Source organism: Clupea harengus, chromosome 7 (assembly GCF_900700415.2).
Source record: "Clupea harengus chromosome 7, Ch_v2.0.2, whole genome shotgun sequence".
NCBI lineage: Eukaryota > Metazoa > Chordata > Actinopteri > Clupeiformes > Clupeidae > Clupea > Clupea harengus.
This window is the reverse complement of record NC_045158.1, coordinates 29,129,564-29,149,563: the sequence shown is the minus strand read 5'-3', so window position 1 is coordinate 29,149,563 and position 20,000 is coordinate 29,129,564. Positions and strand designations below refer to the sequence as shown.

At 44.3% G+C, this 20,000-nt stretch overlaps 1 protein-coding gene and 1 non-coding gene across 2 annotated transcripts in view; one reads left to right on the top strand and one right to left on the bottom strand.

Annotated features, from left to right (window-relative positions):
* loxhd1b (lipoxygenase homology PLAT domains 1b) overlaps positions 1-20,000 on the top strand; it is a 48,413-nt gene that overhangs the window by 6,743 nt on the left and 21,670 nt on the right. Inside the window, exons 4-22 of the mRNA XM_031569911.2 lie at positions 270-454; positions 1,341-1,439; positions 1,679-1,827; positions 3,478-3,601; positions 8,692-8,942; positions 9,261-9,396; positions 10,121-10,281; positions 10,433-10,519; positions 12,410-12,545; positions 12,699-12,853; positions 13,225-13,385; positions 14,705-14,781; positions 15,631-15,827; positions 16,104-16,296; positions 16,730-16,890; positions 17,391-17,709; positions 18,465-18,616; positions 19,176-19,309; positions 19,708-19,856. Of these exons, the coding sequence (XP_031425771.2) occupies positions 270-454; positions 1,341-1,439; positions 1,679-1,827; positions 3,478-3,601; positions 8,692-8,942; positions 9,261-9,396; positions 10,121-10,281; positions 10,433-10,519; positions 12,410-12,545; positions 12,699-12,853; positions 13,225-13,385; positions 14,705-14,781; positions 15,631-15,827; positions 16,104-16,296; positions 16,730-16,890; positions 17,391-17,709; positions 18,465-18,616; positions 19,176-19,309; positions 19,708-19,856 (3,026 nt within the window). The remainder of the gene's footprint in view (positions 1-269; positions 455-1,340; positions 1,440-1,678; positions 1,828-3,477; positions 3,602-8,691; positions 8,943-9,260; positions 9,397-10,120; positions 10,282-10,432; positions 10,520-12,409; positions 12,546-12,698; positions 12,854-13,224; positions 13,386-14,704; positions 14,782-15,630; positions 15,828-16,103; positions 16,297-16,729; positions 16,891-17,390; positions 17,710-18,464; positions 18,617-19,175; positions 19,310-19,707; positions 19,857-20,000) is intronic.
* On the bottom strand, positions 7,389-7,517 carry LOC116221225. The gene has a single exon (XR_004164071.1).

The following is a 20,000-nucleotide window of genomic DNA, read 5'->3' as shown; positions in this document are numbered from 1 at the left end:
CTGTGCCTCTGTGCGAGAGTGTGAGATGTGTGTGTGTGTGGAGACGAGCTGTGTCTCTGTGCGAGAGTGTGAGATGTGTGTGTGTGGAGACGAGCTGTGTCTTATGCGAGAGTGTGAGATGTGTGTGTGGAGACGAGCTGTGTCTCTGTGCGAGAGTGTGAGATGTGTGTGTGAGGAGACGAGCTGTGTCTCTGTGCGAGAGTGTGAGATGTGTGTGTGAGGAGACACATGTACAGGCGGGTGACATTTGCTCCTTGTCTGCGCTCCAGAATCGAACATGATAACACGGGCTTGAATGCCAGCTGGTTCCTGGACCGCGTGACGGTGACGGACATGAACAGGCCTCACCTGCGCTTCTACTTCGCCTGCAACAACTGGCTGAGCAAGGACGAGGCAGACCACCTGTTTGTGAGAGACTTGCTGGGCACTTCTGACCCCATGGACATGCCCAAATGTGTGTGCCCCTTTCCATACGCTTGCCCAAATGTGTGTGCCCCTTTCAATACGCTTGCCCAAATGTGTGTGCCATTTCCATACGCTTGTTGATAGTTTTACTCGTTTCAAGAGAATATTCTGATAGATACTACCTATTGCTAGAAAGCTGTTTTCCTTCTAAATATTTGAGGGTTCCCCTATGAGGATAAGATAAAGAACCATTAACGCCTCCAATTATCAGCTTCTAAAGTTCTACCACACAACCAAGAGTCCAACTAAGAAAACCCACTCAGACTGTGCTGCAGTAAAAACGTCAGGGCTTTATATTTAATAACAAATCTTCCATATCCAGACATTCAGTTAAACAATGTTGGATGGGAAAATGACTTGGTATGTCTTTTAAACTTATTTACTTCAACAAGAATGGACTATGGTTGTGCTCTGTTCCATAATCGATTGAATAGTATAGTCCATGATTACTGACACTGTTATTACCTTACCGTGGGCATCATATGTCTTAAGATGTTCAGAGAAATGGTATTATGGTTTGATGAAGACCTGGGGGTACCCCTCCTAAAACTAAAGCTCTAAAACTTTAGCTTTGATAGGAGAATGAAGATATAGGGTTTCTTCTGTTGTCTCTAAACCATGCACTTGGAATAACCCCCCGACAGTAACAAATGATATTGATTGGTAATCTATGTAAATGGCTTTTGGATATTTTGAATTTCAAAATTTTATGTCAACCATATCATGACTCGAAGAACACAAGTGTTCTCTCATGTCTAATATTATAATATAATTAAATATATATATAATATATTATATATTAATAATATAAGTATTTGCACTTGATTTTTCCAGCAGTTCAACATTTGTGTGTCATTTGTGTTTCTTTCGAACAGACAATAAATATGTGGTAAGTGTGTTTACAGCCGATGTTAAGGGAAGCGGAACAGATGCAGATGTCTTCATCAATATTTTTGGGGAGTTTGGAGACACAGGTAAATGACATTAGGGAGAGTGCATTGCTCCATATTTTAGGATTTAAACATTTAAAATCATTTCAACAAGGTTGTCCGTAGTTATGAAAGACAATTAAGCCTCATGGTCTTTATACCACAGCAAACATGGAGAAATACGACTTCTTTATTTGAAGTGAGCTGTATCAGCTGCATTGATTCTATAAAGACATGGGTTGACCTCTGACCTTACCTTGTTCTTCCACACCTCTGTTCTCTAGGGGAGAGGCGATTGGACAATGACAAAAATAACTTTGAGCGAGGCACTGAAGACAAGTTTACGATTGAGGCACCAAACCTGGGAAAAGTCCGGAAAATCACGATTGGCCACAACAACAAAGGATCGTCTGCAGGCTGGTTTGTGGACAAGGTAGGTAGACAAGCCTGGCCTTGGCCTGTGTGCCTGTGCGCTCTATAGTGTGTGTGTGTGCCTGTGCTGTCTATAGTGTGTGTGTGTGCCTGTGCTGTCTATAGTGTGTGTGTGTTTGTGTGTGCCTGTGCTGTCTATAGTGTGTGTGTGTGTGCCTGTGCTGTCTATAGTGTGTGTGTGTGTGTGTGTGTGTGTGCCTGTGCTCTCTATAGTGTGTGTGTGTGTGTGTGTGTGCCTGTGCTCTCTATAGTGTGTGTGTTTGTGTGTGTGTGTGTGTGCCTGTGCTCTCTATAGTGTGTGTGTTTGTGTGTGTGTGTGTGTGCCTGTGCTCTCTATAGTGTGTGTGTTTGTGTGTGTGTGTGTGTGCCTGTGCTCTCTATAGTGTGTGTGTTTGTGTGTGCCTGTGCTGTCTATAGTGTGTGTGTGTGTGTGTGTGTGCCTGTGCTGTCTATAGTGTGTGTATGTGTGTGTGCCTGTGCTCTCTATAGTGTGTGTGTGTGTGTGTGTGTGTTCTATAGTGTGTGTTCGTATGCTGACCAGCCTCCACCCCCACTCTGCCATGGTACTTAAGCTGGGGTGGGCGGGGCTTCTTGCCTTTTCTCTCGCTGCTCCGTCACTCTATCTCTAGCTGAAAGGAAACACCGGCTTATTTTACAGGATTGTCTTACCCAGCAACAGACACCCTAGCTGAGGGCTCTCCTGTTAGGTAGCACGCCGCGACAGCATACACACACACACACACACACACACACACACACACACACACACACATATACACACACACACACACACACACACACACACACACACATATACACCCTCTGATACAGGCAGCCTTTGCACACCCTGATGATGTTTTGAATTAAAGGCATGTTCTGTTGTGGTTACACATTGAACTAAGTGCCTTACATTGACAGCTTAGTGGTAAATACACTGCTATGTGGTAAAACACACACTCAACAGGTAAAGAGCAAAGCTTACATTTGAGCTTGTGAAATGTGACTTTAGTCTACTACACCCATGAAAAGTGCCTAAGTGCCCTTCAGTTTCAATATGTCTCCCATCTGCCAGGTTGAATATGGACATCTAGTTGTGATACCCAAAGATACCCAAAGGTTTTCGTAAGGGTGATTTTACATTTGATTTAAATACAATTTTATTTTACTACATTCCTTTTACTCTAATGTTGTTATTGCTGATGTCTTCTATAACATAATCACATATGCCACTTGTGCATCAATACTTTTAGTTAGGGGAAATATACAAAAACATCAAGGCATGTGAGACTTCCTAAAAAAAGTCAAACAGGCCTGGGCCTCTTAAGGGCATTTAGACGCTTTTCATGGGTGTGGCGTGCTACCTAACAGGAGAGCCCTCACACACACACACACACACACACACACACACACACACACACACACACACACACACACACACACACACACACACACTATAGAGAGCACACACACACACACACACACACACACACTATAGAGAGCACAGGCACACACACACACACACACACACACTATAGAGCGCACAGGCACACACACACACACACACACAGTTGTGATACCCAAATCAAAATACCATATAAATAAAGCGTTTCTTAACTTTCTTTGTTTTTTATCAAACCCATCTCTGGTGCAGGTGTCTCTGGATGATATGGGGAACAAAACCGTCTATGAGTTTCCTCTGGGGCGCTGGTTCGCCATCGATGAAGATGACGGAAAGATCCAGAGGGACGTGCTGGTAGGGGGTAGTCAGCCTACAGGTGAGACACCTGTGCTCTCTTACATATCCCAAGGCCAGAAACACACACACACACATTGTAGGGGGTAGTCAGCCTACAGGTGAGACACCTATGATCTCTTACATATCCCAAGGCCAGAAACACACACACACATTGTAGGGGGTAGTCAGCCTACAGGTGAGACACCTGTGCTCTCTTACATATCCCAAGGCCAGAAACACACACACACATTGTAGGGGGTAGTCAGCCTACAGGTGAGACACCTGTGCTCTCTTACATATCCCAAGGCCAGAAACACACACACACATTGTAGGGGGTAGTCAGCCTACAGGTGAGACACCTGTGCTCTCTTACATATCCCAAGGCCAGAAACACACACACACATTGTAGGGGGTAGTCAGCCTACAGGTGAGACACCTGTGCTCTCTTACATATCCCAAGGCCAGAAACACACACACACATTGTAGGGGGTAGTCAGTCTACAGGTGAGACACCTGTGCTCTCTTACATATCCCAAGGCCAGAAACACACACACACACATTGTAGGGGGTAGTCAGTCTACAGGTGAGATACCTGTGCTCTCGTACATATCCCAAGGCCAGAAACACACACACACATTGTAGGGGGTAGTCAGCCTACAGGTGAGACACCTATGATCTCTTACATATCCCAAGGCCAGAAACACACACACACATTGTAGGGGGTAGTCAGCCTACAGGTGAGACACCTGTGATCTCTTACATATCCCAAGGCCAGAAACACACACACACATTGTAGGGGGTAGTCAGTCTACAGGTGAGATACCTGTGCTCTCGTACATATCCCAAGGCCAGAAACACACACACACATTGTAGGGGGTAGTCAGCCTACAGGTGAGACACCTATGATCTCTTACATATCCCAAGGCCAGAAACACACACACACATTGTAGGGGGTAGTCAGCCTACAGGTGAGACACCTATGATCTCTTACATATCCCAAGGCCAGAAACACACACACACATTGTAGGGGGTAGTCAGTCTACAGGTGAGACACCTATGATCTCTTACATATCCCAAGGCCAGAAACACACACACACATTGTAGGGGGTAGTCAGCCTACAGGTGAGACACCTATGATCTCTTACATATCCCAAGGCCAGAAACACACACACACATTGTAGGGGGTAGTCAGCCTACAGGTGAGACACCTATGATCTCTTACATATCCCAAGGCCAGAAACACACACACACATTGTAGGGGGTAGTCAGCCTACAGGTGAGACACCTATGATCTCTTACATATCCCAAGGCCAGAAACACACACACACATTGTAGGGGGTAGTCAGTCTACAGGTGAGACACCTATGATCTCTTACATATCCCAAGGCCAGAAACACACACACACATTGTAGGGGGTAGTCAGCCTACAGGTGAGACACCTATGATCTCTTACATATCCCAAGGCCAGAAACACACACACACATTGTAGGGGGTAGTCAGCCTACAGGTGAGACACCTATGATCTCTTACATATCCCAAGGCCAGAAACACACACACACATTGTAGGGGGTAGTCAGCCTACAGGTGAGACACCTATGATCTCTTACATATCCCAAGGCCAGAAACACACACACACATTGTAGGGGGTAGTCAGTCTACAGGTGAGACACCTGTGCTCTCCTACATATTCTGTATAAGTCCAGAAGCACACACACATTCACTGCACAGGTATTCAACTAGACCTAAGGAGAAAGAAATTACATTTTGTTGATGAAATAGGCTACCTGTATAGTCATTAGTTCACTCTCATTCTCTTGTGTGTGTGTGTGTGTGTGTGTGTGTGTGTGTGTGTGTGTGTGTGTGTGTGTGTGTGTGTGTCTGTGTCTGTGTGTGTGAGAGTGTTACGGGAGCTGAAGAACCGAAAGTCACTTGTAACATAAATAAAGATTCAGAGTTGCGGGGCAAAAATAAGCAGAATCTTCCCGTTCAAAGTAAAACAAGGCGACAAAACCCTTGAAGTTTTCCACCACCAGAACGGATAGGCAAGGGATGAGCCTGAAAACTCTTTGGCGCGCTACGCGAGTAACAATGCAAGAGTGAAACACCTCAGGGTATTTCACATTTAAATCAACAGGACATGAAGAAATTGGAGAAATGTGGGTTACAAACAGGGCTAGGCAAAACGTTACCACCAGCCAGATCGTTCCCTAGTAACATTGAGATACCTTTAACAGGGAGAGAGGGGCGTACGCCCAGCGTATCGTTACTAGTGACTAGATCCGAAAAGACAGAGATATGGTGCATTCCCGAAAGTACACGTCCCCGCTTTTTACAGTATCCACAAAAATGTCCCTCTGCGCCTGTCTATCTGCTTCCAGTAGAGTCTTCTCGCATTCCCACTCAATCTATTTTTCCCTCAGCTCTATTCTACGGAGTTCAAGTGCAGCTTCAGTTATTGGTTGCACGATTGACGGATCGGGTGCAGGTGAGCTAGGTACTGTAGGTTCAGGAAGAACCAGATTTTGCATTTTAATGAATTCCTCGAGAGTGAACATCTTGAGAGAAACAACGAGTTCAATGGCGTGGCAAAGCAATTCACACACGACTACATAAAACACAACACGAAGGACAACACTGGCACACCACTAATTGAAACACTAACTGAACGTGGCGACAAATCGCGTCAAAGGCACAATTAACGCGGCTACGAATCATGCGCTCAAAAACATTTTACTAATTCGTATCCCGGCCAAGCCCCCATTTTATGTTACGGGACCGGAAGAACCCAAAGTCCCTCGTAGCATAAATAAGCCACAGATTCCAAGTTGCGGTGCAAAAACAACAGTTTCAATGAATGCTCAAGGCCAAGGTAAACAAGCCAAAATAAGATGACGGTTGCCGACAACAAGGGAAGTGAAAAACAAAAAAGACACAAAAGAAGGCCTCACGATGTCTATCTCTTAGCAGAAGCTTACCTCACTCCCGTTCAAAGTAAAACAAGGTGAGTCTTCCGGGCCACTTCATAACCTGCCCTGACTAACCCTAGGCTAGATAAAGTGCCAAAACAAACAGCAACCGCCGGTGGGTAACAAAAGGCAACTCTTTACAGCGGTAAAAGGAAAAACGTGTAAGACGCGGAGAGTCTTCAAAAAGCCTCAGTGGCGTGCCCAGCGTGCTTCTAAAGGCCACAGGAACGCCTAAACAGGTCGGGATCAGGAGAGAAAACAGTCACAGAAACCAGCAGAGAATCTCGAGGATAGCGAGAGAGACCATCTTGGATGCAGGCTGGCTTAAAAAGCAGAAGTCCCGCCCAGCAATTACACGCAGTCCACGACAACGGCCACTCTCCACCTAACAGAAACAGAGCAGGGAAACGGCACGCACTGCCCTCTACACTGCCCATTACACTATAACATCTTGACAATGACACATAGGGTAATATGGGTTTAGGTTAGGGTTTTTTAGGTTAAATTTGTTAAGTATTTGTTAAGCGGCTGTGTTAATTTGTTGATAAACTATAATACACTATTGAATTTGGCTCCTGTTGAAGTTACTGTGATATAACAAGATGCTGAGACCTAGCAGTTATGCAAGAGGTGGTTTAGTTACTCTTTCCTGAGTCAGGGAGACTGACAGAGAGAAGGGAGCACTGGACCCCAGTAACCCAAGAAGAGTGTGTGTGTGTATGTGTGTGTGTATGTGTGTCATATATTTACATTTACATTTAGTCATTTAGCAGACGGTTTTGTCCAAAGCGACGTACAAGGGAGAAACACAGATATAGTGGCATTATAAACCCAGATATAGTGGCATTATAAACATAGATATAGTGTCTACTCCGTATCTGTCCGTGGCGATATCTCTTAATACCCCGGTCATCAGAGAGCAAGGATGCTGTAGGGAGAGCCAGTGGTGGGCAGAGCACAGATCAGCACTGCCCAGGTATCTGTTTCCCATTCACACCTCATTCACACCTGGAATAGTCAGTCAGTCACTTTGGCTGATGTTATCAGATTTCATGGGATTTGAACCTGTGACTTTAGGATTCCTAGCCTGACACTCTACCTCTTGAGCCATCACATACATATATATCTACAACCACACCCAGTCATACATTTACAACCACACCAAGTAATATATTTACAACCACACCCAGTCATACATTTACAACCACACCCAGTCATACTGTATATCTACAACCACACAGAGTCATATATCTACAACCACACAGAGTCATATATTTACAACCACACCCAGTCATACTGTATATCTACAACCACACCAAGTCATATATCTACAACCACACAGAGTCATATATTTACAACCACACCCAGTCATACTGTATATCTACAACCACACAGAGTCATATATTTACAACCACACAGAGTCATATATGTACACCACACCCAGTCGTATATTTTATTTACAACCACGCCAAGTCATATATTTACAACCACACCCAGTCATATATTTACAACCACACCAAGTCATATATCTACAACCACACCCAGTCATATATTTACACGCCACACCCAGTCATACAGTATATTTACAACCACACCCAGTCATATATTTACAACCACACCAAGTAATTTACATTTGGCACAGACTCCTCCTGTGGACTGATGTACTTATTCATGAATGTATTTTATCAGTCCATGCATTCCAAGGGGACTGAAGCTATGTCCCAAATAAGTAGATAAGGGGGCCAGATCCATTCCACAGAGAGCTGCTTCCTGGCATGATATTGCTTCTGCCATGCTCCACTTAATGAGTAACAAGAGCAAGGTGGTTGCGCTTGCCACTGGGGACTTCATTAAACTTAACTAAGATGCTGCTTCGATAACGTCTGCCCCTTGAAACTGTGCACATGGCCAGCTGTTCCCGAGAGGACACTGCCTGGTGGAGATAACACACACACACGCATGCACACACACACGCACGCACGCACGCACGCACGCACGCACGCACGCACGCACGCGCGCGCGCGCGCGCGCACACACACACACACACACACACACACACACACACACACACACACACACACACACACACACACACACACACACACACACACACACACAGTGCCTGGTTGAGATAACATATCGTAACTACTGTATATCTCTGCAGGGATCATGTACAATGTCCAGATCGTCACGGGCAACATACGGGGTGCCGGCACCAACTCCAAGATCCACCTCGTGATGCACGGCTCCAAGGGGCTGAAGAACAGTGGGAAGGTGTTCCTGGAGGGAGGCCGGTTCGAGCGCGGCCTGACAGACATCTTCAATGTGGAGATCGCTGCCCTGCTCAGCCCCCTCAGCCGAGTCTCCATCGGCCACGACAACGGGGGCGTGAGCTCTGGATGGTACTGTGAGAAGGTGAGATGGGACAAATGTACCCTCTATCTGCCCTGCGCATTTTACACACACACACAAACACACACACACACACACACACACACACACACACACACACACACACACACACACACACACACACACACACACTTCTGCATTTATACCCACTATCTGCCCTGCTCATTTGTATTTGTATCCTCTATCTGCCCTGCTCATTTCACACACACACACACACACACACACACACACACACACACACACACACACACACACACACACACACACACACACTTCTGTATTTGTATCTGCCCTGCTCATTTGTACCCTGGTCTTCTGCAGGTGGTGGTATTCTGTCCTTTCACAGGCACTGAACAGACGTTCTCCTGCTGTAAGTGGCTGGATGAGGACGAGGGGGATGGTCTGGTGGAGAGAGAGCTCTATGAGATGGTGTCCCTGCGCCAGAAGAGACAGAAGAGTAGGTCACACCTTTGGTTACTTAATGCTTCATGCACCTTTGGTCATGTGACTTCATGCACCTTTGGTCATGTGACTTCATGCACCTTTGGTCATGTGACTTCATGCACCTTTGGTCATGTGACTTCATGCACCTTCTGTCATGCGACTTCACTCATGCCACACTGATGTGAATACTGTACGAAATACTACTCAGAATCCTATTCGATGTCATACTTTCATAGTATTCTGGCATAGATGCCCTACACACAGAGCAAAAAGCCGTCATGAATGGGATTGCATATACTATGGTGGACCGAGCTGCCTAGCCCTACCAGAGCAGGGGCGTCCCTCTTTACCTTTAAGAAGCTCTTGAAGTCCCAACTCTTCAGAAAGCACCTCCTTTCCCAACTCTTCAGAGAGCACCTCCTTTCCTAACTTGCACTTCCTCTCCTTATCCTTCCTCTAATGCTATCTCCTCTAACTAGTACTTAACTTGCACTTACAGTAGTTACATTCCTGCACTTTTTTTTATTTCTTATGTAAAATAGTATTTATTGGTACACAAGGTGTCTATGGCTTGTAGCTTGATTGTTCTCTCCTTTGTACGTCGCATTGGATAAAAGCGCCTGCTAAATGACTAAATGTAAATGTAAAATGTAAATCTTGCTGCAAGTTGAATGATCATTGAGTGAGACGATATAGATGCAAAATGTGTTGTTGTAACTTCATGTCCTGTCTGGCAGAGCACCCTTGGTCCCTGTGGATCTGGACGTCGGACCTGCCCGGGGCGGGGACAGATGCAACTGTGTTCTTCCAGATGTACGGAGAGAAGGGGAAGTCAGACGCGTTGAAGTTAGACAACAAGACAGACAACTTTGAACAGGGCCAGCTGGATAAGTTTATTGTAAGGCCTGTAGATTTCTCTTAATTATGGAAGCCTGTCTCTTATGGAAGCCTGTCTCTTATAGATGACGTCTCTGTTTGTACAATATGTTTCCAATAGTCTATTGAAAGGATGGTCAGACTTGGAATACAATAACTCTTTTTACATGCAGGTGGAACTTCAAGATCTTGGGAAACTGACGAAAGTACGTCTTTGGCATGAGAAACGGAATCCATTCGCAGGATGGCATTTAAAGAAGGTGAATAGATGGTCCTTACAGTCTTCTCAAAAATGGCCATTTCTGTCTAAGCAAAGTAATTCAGTAAGCAAAATGAATGCATGGTTTTCCACCGCCCTTCTCCAGCTGCCTGGTGACACTGAGCCTGTAAACCTCACCTCTTTACTATGAGAAGAGGAATATCAACTTCATAATAATAACAATAATAATTTATTCTATTTGTAATGCACTCTTCATTCAAAAGAATCTCAGAGTGCCAACATATTAAAAACTAACTATAATAATACAATAAAATAAAAATGAATTAACATAAGCATAATAGAAAACTTGTAAAGTCATGTAAAGTCCAGACCATGTGACAATAGACCATGTGACACAGCTAAATGTATGAAAGGTAGCACATGTCATGTGATCTCTGTCATATTCTTGCCTCTGTCAGGATTGGTTGGTTATTGGTCAGTCCAGCAAGAGGTGGAGAGCTGCACCTTCGACTTGTGCCAGCTTGAGAAGTTTAATTGGGTGTTTCCAGCCTTAGTATACACATCTGTATTCTTTTGTTGTAGCTCTGGTCTGGTCTGGTAGCTATGCATGTCCCTGGCCCTCTGGGGTTCTCAGCCATGGTGCAGGTTTGTGTCCCTTCTAGGGCAGTGCCTGGTGACGGAGATAGGAGGTAGGAGAAGGGTTGTGAATCGAACTCTGGTTCTATTGCCACTGGAAGTCTGCTAGGCCTTTCTTGTTGTTTGGGTTCTAGAATAGAATAGAATAGAAAAAGCCTTTTGTAGCGAAGGGAGAGCGTGGTCACCCGACCCAGACTCGAACCCGGGTCTACAGGGTGCCAAACATGCACTCTGACCGCAACGCCAAAGAGCCAGGCTCGATGGCAAGGCAGTCAGAGCACATACTCATCTGTAGTGAAGATCACATCGTCACACTGCCCTCACCTTCAGGAAGCACACCCTTGCACTTCACGCACACAGGCATTCCCTGGCATCCACCAACCGTACTTCTCCCATCCAGAGCGCCCCACACTCAAGTGCTTCACCCATCTATGGGGTCCGTCACACAGGGGTCAGCCTACCTGGGGGTCCCTCACACAGTTTTACGGGCACGCCTCCGATGACCTCACTGCGAGCCATCCCACTTCTGACACCATTTTTAGCGAAGGGAGAGCGTGGTCACCCCACCCGGACTTGAACCCGGGTCTACAGGGTCAGAGTGCATGTTTTGCTGACCGGTCAGAGTGCATGTTTGGCACTCGGGTTTGAGTCCGGGTGGGGTGACCACGCTCTCCCTTCGCTACACGTTTCTTGTTGTTTGGGTTCTAGAATGAAATAGAATAGAAAAGTCTTTCTTGTTGTTTGGGTTTTGGAATAAAACTGAATAGAAAAGCATTTCCTGTTGTTTGGGTTTTGGAATAAAACTGAATAGAAAAGCATTTCCTGTTGTTTGGGTTTTGGAATAGAATAGAATAGAATAGAAAAGCCTTTCTTGTTGTTTGGGTTCTAGAATAGAATAGAATAGAAAAGCATTTCCTGTTGTTTGGGTTCTAGAATAGAATAGAATAGAAAAGCATTTCCTGTTGTTTGGGTTCTAGAATAGAATAGAATAGAAAAGCCTTTCTTGTTGTTTGGGTTCTGTATATCTCATTGAGATTGCAAAGGAAGAATGTGACTTGCATTTTGTCATATGTACAATCAGCTACATCACATGGTGAAAATGTGACCAAGCTGATCCTCTTCTTGACAAATGATATGTGTAGTTCATAGGTTCAGTGTTACCACATGGTCTTCTGAAAATTGAACTTAATAAATTGTATCATATTTTTCCTATACCACAGTCATCACTGAACTAAATCACAGATATGCTCTTCCAAGTCACTTGCTAGTCTTGATCTTAATTTTTTTTCCCCAGTTGTCCCTGATGAAAACTTTGACCAAAGAGATGTATAAGTTTCCGTGTGAGCGTTGGTTGGATGTTAATGAAGATGATAATGAGATTGTGCGTGAGCTTCCTGCCACAGGAGACGGAATATCGGAGCCGTTGCAATGTGAGCATACACAGATTGTGTTTACCTCTGCATGAAGACTGCTTATACCATTGCCCGTCCAACACTAAATACCTGTTACGTAAAATTATCAGATGATCAGGGCATGAAGCATGATAAAATAAAACAGTTTGTTTGTTTGTTTGTTTGTTTCAGTGATTAAATACAGAGTGACAGTGTGTACTGGGGATGTTGGTGGCAGTGGCACAGACGCCAGCGTCTTCCTGTGCCTGATTGGGGACCTGGGGGACTCTGGGTACCGCCCTCTTGTCAACTGCAAGAACAACGTCAACAAGTTCGAGAAGGCCAGCGTGAGTGACAATGACGCATGCTGGAACGTTACTAATATGAATACATTAGTTACTTATTAACCATGACCGTTACTAATATGAATACATTAGTTACTTATTAACCATGACAGTTACTAATATGAATACATTAGTTACTTATTAACCATGACAGTTACTAATGTGAATACATTCATGCCTCTCTACAGGAGCTGGGCCTGCATGCATTGAACAGGAAACACACAGTTGTCTAAAAAAGTTCTCTACTAGCTTCTGCCATAGTGAAACTCATACTGACTAATTATTGAATACTTCACACGCCCTTATGAATGCATTTGCTATGTATTGTGGTTATTTGACTAATCAAAAATTTTGCTCATGTGGCTCCTTCACAGGCAGATGAGTTCATAATCGAAGCAGTGTCCATTGGCCGAGTGAGGAGAGTACGGATTGGCCATGACGGGCGGGGGGGCGGCTGTGGCTGGTTCCTTGATAAAGTTTTAGTGAGGGAAGAGGGCAAGACAGAGAGCGAGGCCGTGTCCTTCCCCTGTAACAGGTGAGAGAGACCGTGACCTTCCCCTGTAACAGGTGAGAGAGACCGTGACCTTCCCCTGTAACAGGAGAGAGAGACCGTGTCCTTCCCCTGTAACAGGTGAGAGAGACCGTGACCTTCCCCTGTAACAGGTGAGAGAGACTGTGACCTTCCCCTGTAACAGGAGAGAGAGACCATGAGCCGTGACCTTCCCCTGTAACAGGTGAGAGAGACCGTGACCTTCCCCTGTAACAGGTGAGAGAGACTGTGACCTTCCCCTGTAACAGGAGAGAGAGACCATGAGCCGTGACCTTCCCCTGTAACAGGTGAGAGAGACCGTGACCTTCCCCTGTAACAGGTGAGAGAGACCGTGACCTTCCCCTGTAACAGGTGAGAGAGACTGTGACCTTCCCCTGTAACAGGTGAGAGAGACCGTGACCTTCCCCTGTAACAGGTGAGAGAGACCGTGACCTTCCCCTGTAACAGGTGAGAGAGACCGTGACCTTCCCCTGTAACAGGTGAGAGAGACCGTGAGCCGTGACCTTCCCCTGTAACAGGTGAGAGAGACCGTGACCTTCCCCTGTAACAGGAGAGAGAGACCGTGACCTTCAACTGTAACAGGTGAGAGAGACCGTGACCTTCCCCTGTAACAGGTGAGAGAGACCGTGACCTTCAACTGTAACAGGTGAGAGAGACCGTGACTGGTTCTATAAAGCGAGAGCCAGCGAGATTAAACTACAGCAGATGTGACATCCAATATGTCGCGCCAAAAACCAGCCGAGAGTCAAGAGGCTGAATGTATCAATCTGTAGATCTCACCGTATGAATTTGTATTACTGCCGTCAGTAAATCGGTTCCTCCCACCTTTCTTTGGTTTGGTTGCGCCCGACGGCCAATTAGATCTAACCCCGTTATCTGACTTTACTCAATCCAAACACGCCCCTTTTCTGGGATACTTGTGGCAAAGTCAATTCATCTTATCCACATCTGCTGTCCGCCTTTAAGCAGTCATCCTGCCTGGATAAAGCCCTTCATACGTCCATGAGTCAATCCATGTCCACCAACTACACAAATATGACTGCAAGGTTCATCTAGGATATATCACATTTGAAACTCTAACTCAACTCTAAACTGAGAGAAGCCACATTGTCACACTGACAGTAGCATAAAATGCCTATCTGATTATTATAAAACTATCTGATTATTATAAAACGATCTGATTATTATAAAACTATCTGATTATTATAAAACTATCTGATTATTATAAAACTATCTGATTACTATAAAACTATCTGATTATTATAAAACTATCTGATTATTATAAAACTATCTGATTATTTCAGGTGGCTTGACCGAAATGAGGATGATGGACAGATCGTTCGTGAGTTAGTTCCATTGGCTGAAGGACAGCGTCTGTACAGTAAGTACACTGAATAAATTGCTAAGTGATGAACAAAGGTTGTATAGGACATTTACAACGTAACAGTGTATAATGTCTAGAATGCATGTGTAATATTTAATAGATGGCAAAGCTTCTTAAAATAAGTCCTTAAAGTAATTATGAATGCAATGCGGAGCATTAGCCTACAAATGAATGTAAACGCATTAGCTTGTGTGTGTGCCACTCTGCTTGTGTGTGACATGTGCCGCTCTGCTTGTGTGTGACCTGTGCCACTCTGCTTGTGTGTGACCTGTGCCACTCTGCTTGTGTGTGACCAGTGCTGTCACGCCAAAAAGTGTCCGGGTGACGTAATATTGGCTTTTGAACGACCGTTTTAGTTTTAGCTAGTTTTAGCTTCCGTTTTAGCTACACCTGCCGGTATCCTGTAAGTAAGCAAATTTCAACAGGTTTCGCTAGGTTTAGCCGCTAGCATCTCGTTAGCGATACTTTGACACTATAACAAACTAGTGAGTCAACAACTTTCCTAACACAGTCAAACATCAAGGTCATGGTTGTTTTGCTTGGTTTATTGCAGGTAAAATAAAGGCAAGCTGGTCTCAGGTAGCGAAGTATAATGCGAGATGGTCTGGGGTAAATCGCGTTATTGAGGTATTTAATGCAGTGCAAGTCTGTGACTTCCAAAAAAGATCCGGGTGACGTAATGCTAGCATTGGTATAGCAACTGTCACTCAAGAGTCGTTCGAAAGCCAATATTACGTCACCCGGACACTTTTTGGCGCCCGGTCACTTTTTGCCATGACAGTGCCACTCTGCTTGTGTGTGATCTGTGACCTTTGACCTGTGACTCGTGCTACTCTCTGCTTGTAGATGTTAGCTATCACATAGCAATAAAGACAGGCAACATCAGCGGGGCCAGCTCCGACTCCAAAGTCTTCGTGAAGCTGTACGGAGAGAAAGGCGACACCAGTAGGATGATGCTGGTGGTTTCTGACAACAACTTGCGGAACTACTTTGAGACGGGCCGAGTTGACATATTCACAGTAGACACGTTCGACATTGGACAAGTACGCTCATTCCTCATTTTAGAATACTTGACTCGCACTTACAACTTCAGATGTAGATGGGCTATATATATATATTTATTTACGTATAGATACATATATTTATTTATTTTTATTCTATAATGGTCCAAAGCCCTACTGTAGACATTATTTCTTCCCACAATTTCATCTTTGTTTAATTACTGCAAAAAATACAACTAAATTAATCTATAGGTGCAGTCCTCTAAAGTTCTACAAACCTTGTGCTGTTTATAACTGTTTGTTGTTGTGGTGCGTTAGATAAGCCGTCTGATGATCGGCCACACCAACGAGGGGATGAGGGCGGGCTGGTTCCTGGACAGTGTCCAGATCATGGTGCCGGTGCACGGCAAGCACTACATGTTCCCCAGCGACCGCTGGCTCAGCCAGGACGAGGCCGACGGGAAGACGGAGGTGGAGATCTACCCCAGCGAGATCCTGGAGCAAGAACAGCGTAAGCATCTATTGATTTTTTTTCTTACAATTGTACTCAGTGATTTTTGTTATATAAAAATAATATCTTTATATAATTCCTGACTCTTATGATTTTATGTTATCTTACGTGTCAAAGAAGTCAACATTTTGGCATAAGAGTTGGCATTACTAAATAGATACAGTATATCACCTCACCTCATCTCCCTTCAACTACAATATACAACCATAGATGTCTACGGGAAGACAGGGTTTTGCAAGACTTTTATAAGGCCTGTAAAGCATTTAGTAGTTAGAAACACATTTAAGAGCATTTAAGTCTTTGTAATGCAGGGTAATACAGTGTTACCACATGTTTGTATTTTTAATGTGATTTTCAAGTTCTGAGGTAATTGTTGTAATTGTTTTTATTTGTTATTATTGTTGTCATTATTGTTGTTGTTGTTTTTTTCCAGTAATAAACTATGAGGTCACAGTTGTCACTGGAGATGTCTTTGCTGCCGGCACCAATGCCAATGTCTTTCTCCAGATGTATGGAGACCAAGGCAAAACAGAATTACTCACGTTAAAGAGCAGGTCCAATAACTATGAGAGAGGGACAACAGAAATCTTCAAGGTAATGCTCAACTGGGTTGTTGTAGTTCCTTTGAAGGGGTTATGTAAAGGGGCTGAGGGTTATTCTCTGTGTGTTGTGTTGTTATTAAGAGCGTAAAAAAAACGTTATATCAGGGAACCATATTCAAATGTAAAAAAAAAATCATGAAGAGAAGAAGCTTTTTCGCATAAATCAGAATACAATCAGTCAGTCTTTTTTTTTTTTTGCTGACTGCTGTCTTCTGTCTTCTGTCTTCCAGATATATATATATAAATACTTTTAATTTAATTTAAATCTCTACTGGTGATATTGAGGGGTTGGATTAAATATATCTCTATAATTATAATTATAATTTTATTTTTTTTGCACTATATCTGAGTTATAGTGATGTCTATTTTTATGTGCATGTCATTTCTTTGTGCATATTATGTATTTGCTGTAAAGCACTTTGAGCTGCATTCTTTTGCATGAAAGGTGCTATATAAATAAAGTTTTATTATTATTATTATTATTCCATTCAGATTGAGGCCGCGGATGTGGGGAAGATCTTCAAGATCCGCATCGGTCATGATGGCGCAGGGATGGGCAGCGGCTGGTTCCTGGAGAAGTTGGACATCAAGCGCCTGGTGCTGGGCATGGTCCCGAAGGAGAAGAAGGAGGACAAGAAGAAGAAGAAGAAAAAGAAGAAGGGAGAGGAGGATGAGGAGGAGGATGAAGCACAGGAGATGCAGGAGATCGTGCAGACGTACTCCTTCGTGTGTGACCGCTGGCTGGCCAGAGACGAGGAGGACGGGGAGATTGTTGTGGAGCTGCTCACTGAGGACGCCGAGGACCTCGAAGGTAAACATTTATTTTTCAGAATATTTCATAATAGCCATGAAAAACAGAGGCGTAATGGACAGCTCTGGAGACACTTTCAACATGGTTAACCGCACATGATCAATCATGGCCTATCATGCACGTCATGTTGCCTAGCCTTCACTGATAAGTGTGTTCTCTCTTAACGCTAGATGCCATGAAAGCTTATGCCGTACGCCAGTACGCAGTGATAACGTCAAACATTATGAGCGCATTTATAAATCTCACTGATTTCTAACGGATTATTTTCTGGTACTATATGACAATTTACAGCATCTACCATGACATGTTACTGACAGGATAAGGGCCCATGTTTCTCAGATCTAGGCATGATTTCAAGTGAATGCAAATGTTAAAACATGTTTTAAGAGGTGTTATGATTCAGCAACAAACGAAAAGGTAAATAAATAAATAAGGTAGTGTTGGGACAACTTCCTCTAAAAAGCAACCTAAAACATCGTCATTGTATTGATATGTTTACTGATTTACTTTGCTCTTGGTCAGCTTCATGGGCTAATTTACAATTTACTTTCAGTTTTCAAAGTCACCACGGGCAAAGACATGTAAACAATCCCAGAACAGCATACAGCTTTGCTTTTCCCTTTTCCAGCTAACTAGCTAGAATTTTAATTTTTTTTTTTTTATTTCACATTGATTCCATCTCTGCTGAAATTGTATCCCCTGGCTACATGATTGACATAACTTGTGTCCCCTTGTGTCCCATGTGTCTGTTGAAGAGAACACGTACGAGGTCAGCGTGTTCACGGGCAGCATGTGGGGCGCGGGGACGGACGCCAACGTTTACGTCAACATTTACGGGGAGAACGGAGACACGGGGGAGCGCTTCCTTAGGAAGTCCAACTACCTGAACAAGTTTGAGAGTGGACAGGTAGGCTGTTCAGATTACATAGAGCTGCCATGAAAAAAACTGCCTGTCCTTGCCAATGTTTCTGCAGCTCCTTGAACCTTTGAGAACCTGATAGTCGCCATCGCCTCTTATTTTCAGTTGATGTCGCAGTATACTTTTACTCATTTGTTCATCAGCGCACATGCATTATTTAATCCACTTGATAAGCTATCCCTTTAGATGGATGCTAGTTCTACGTCCACCGGTAACAATGATTAAAGATCTCCAGGATGTTTTATTTATTTATTTATTGCCACTGGATTGCCATTATGGATTTTGGGGTGTATATGTGTATATTTCTGAATGTGCCTGCATGTTTGTACGTGTGTGTGTGTGTGTGTGTGTGTGTGTGTGTGTGTGTGTGTGTGTGTGTGTGTGTGTGTGTGTGTGTGTGCGTGTGTGTGTGTGTGTGTGTATGTGTGTGTGTGTGTGTGTGTGTATGCATGTGCGTGAGTGTGTGTGTGTGTGTGTGTGTGTGTGCGTGTGTGTGCGTGTGTGTGTGTGTGTGTGTGTGTGTGTGTGTGTGTGCGCATGTCTGCAGGAGGACGTGTTCTCCCTCACAGCAGTGGATCTGGGTCCACTTAAGAAGCTCAGGATTCGTCATGACGACACAGGGCCGAACTCTGCCTGGTACTTGGACAGAGTGGAGATTGTGGACACTAAAGATGAGACCACGTGTGTATAATCCTCTTTTCACTTCAACCTTCCAAAAATGACATGAATAAATGGTTATGAATGTGTCATTATAAGATTACAATGCTCGATGATTCGTCTTTAAACATGAAAGTTAATTACATTATGAATGCACCCTAAAAGCATGTGATTATACTCTCAAATGTCCTAAAAACACGGTGTTACATACTGGTACGTTTGCTGTTAAGGCTCTACAATTTTAAGGTTCATTTGCGCAAGGTGTTACACACAGGAAATAACCCAGAATCCCCTGTTTTATCCACACACTTTGCCCAACAGATTTCTTTCCATAATATGCTAAATGTTTTTGCGACATCATTTGGTCTGTGGATGTGAGCCCCGTTTCAGCCCTGTTGTTCATCACCCACTGACTGACACAGGTACTACTTCCCGTGCACCCGCTGGCTGGCCATCGACGAGGACGACGGACAGATCGCCAGGGAGCTGGTGCCAGTAGATGAGGCCTTCATGAAGAAGAACGATGATGATGACGAGGGAGGCGAAGCTAAGCTCGGCCTGGAGCAGAAAGGTAATGGTCAGGGTGAAGGGCGATGACATCATGATTATGTACCTGAGGCTGTTACTAAGGACTTACTTCTGACCTTGTGACCTTACGACCTTTGACCTTCTGACCCTTTGCATGGACTAGGTCCACAAGTGATGTCTATCCTGA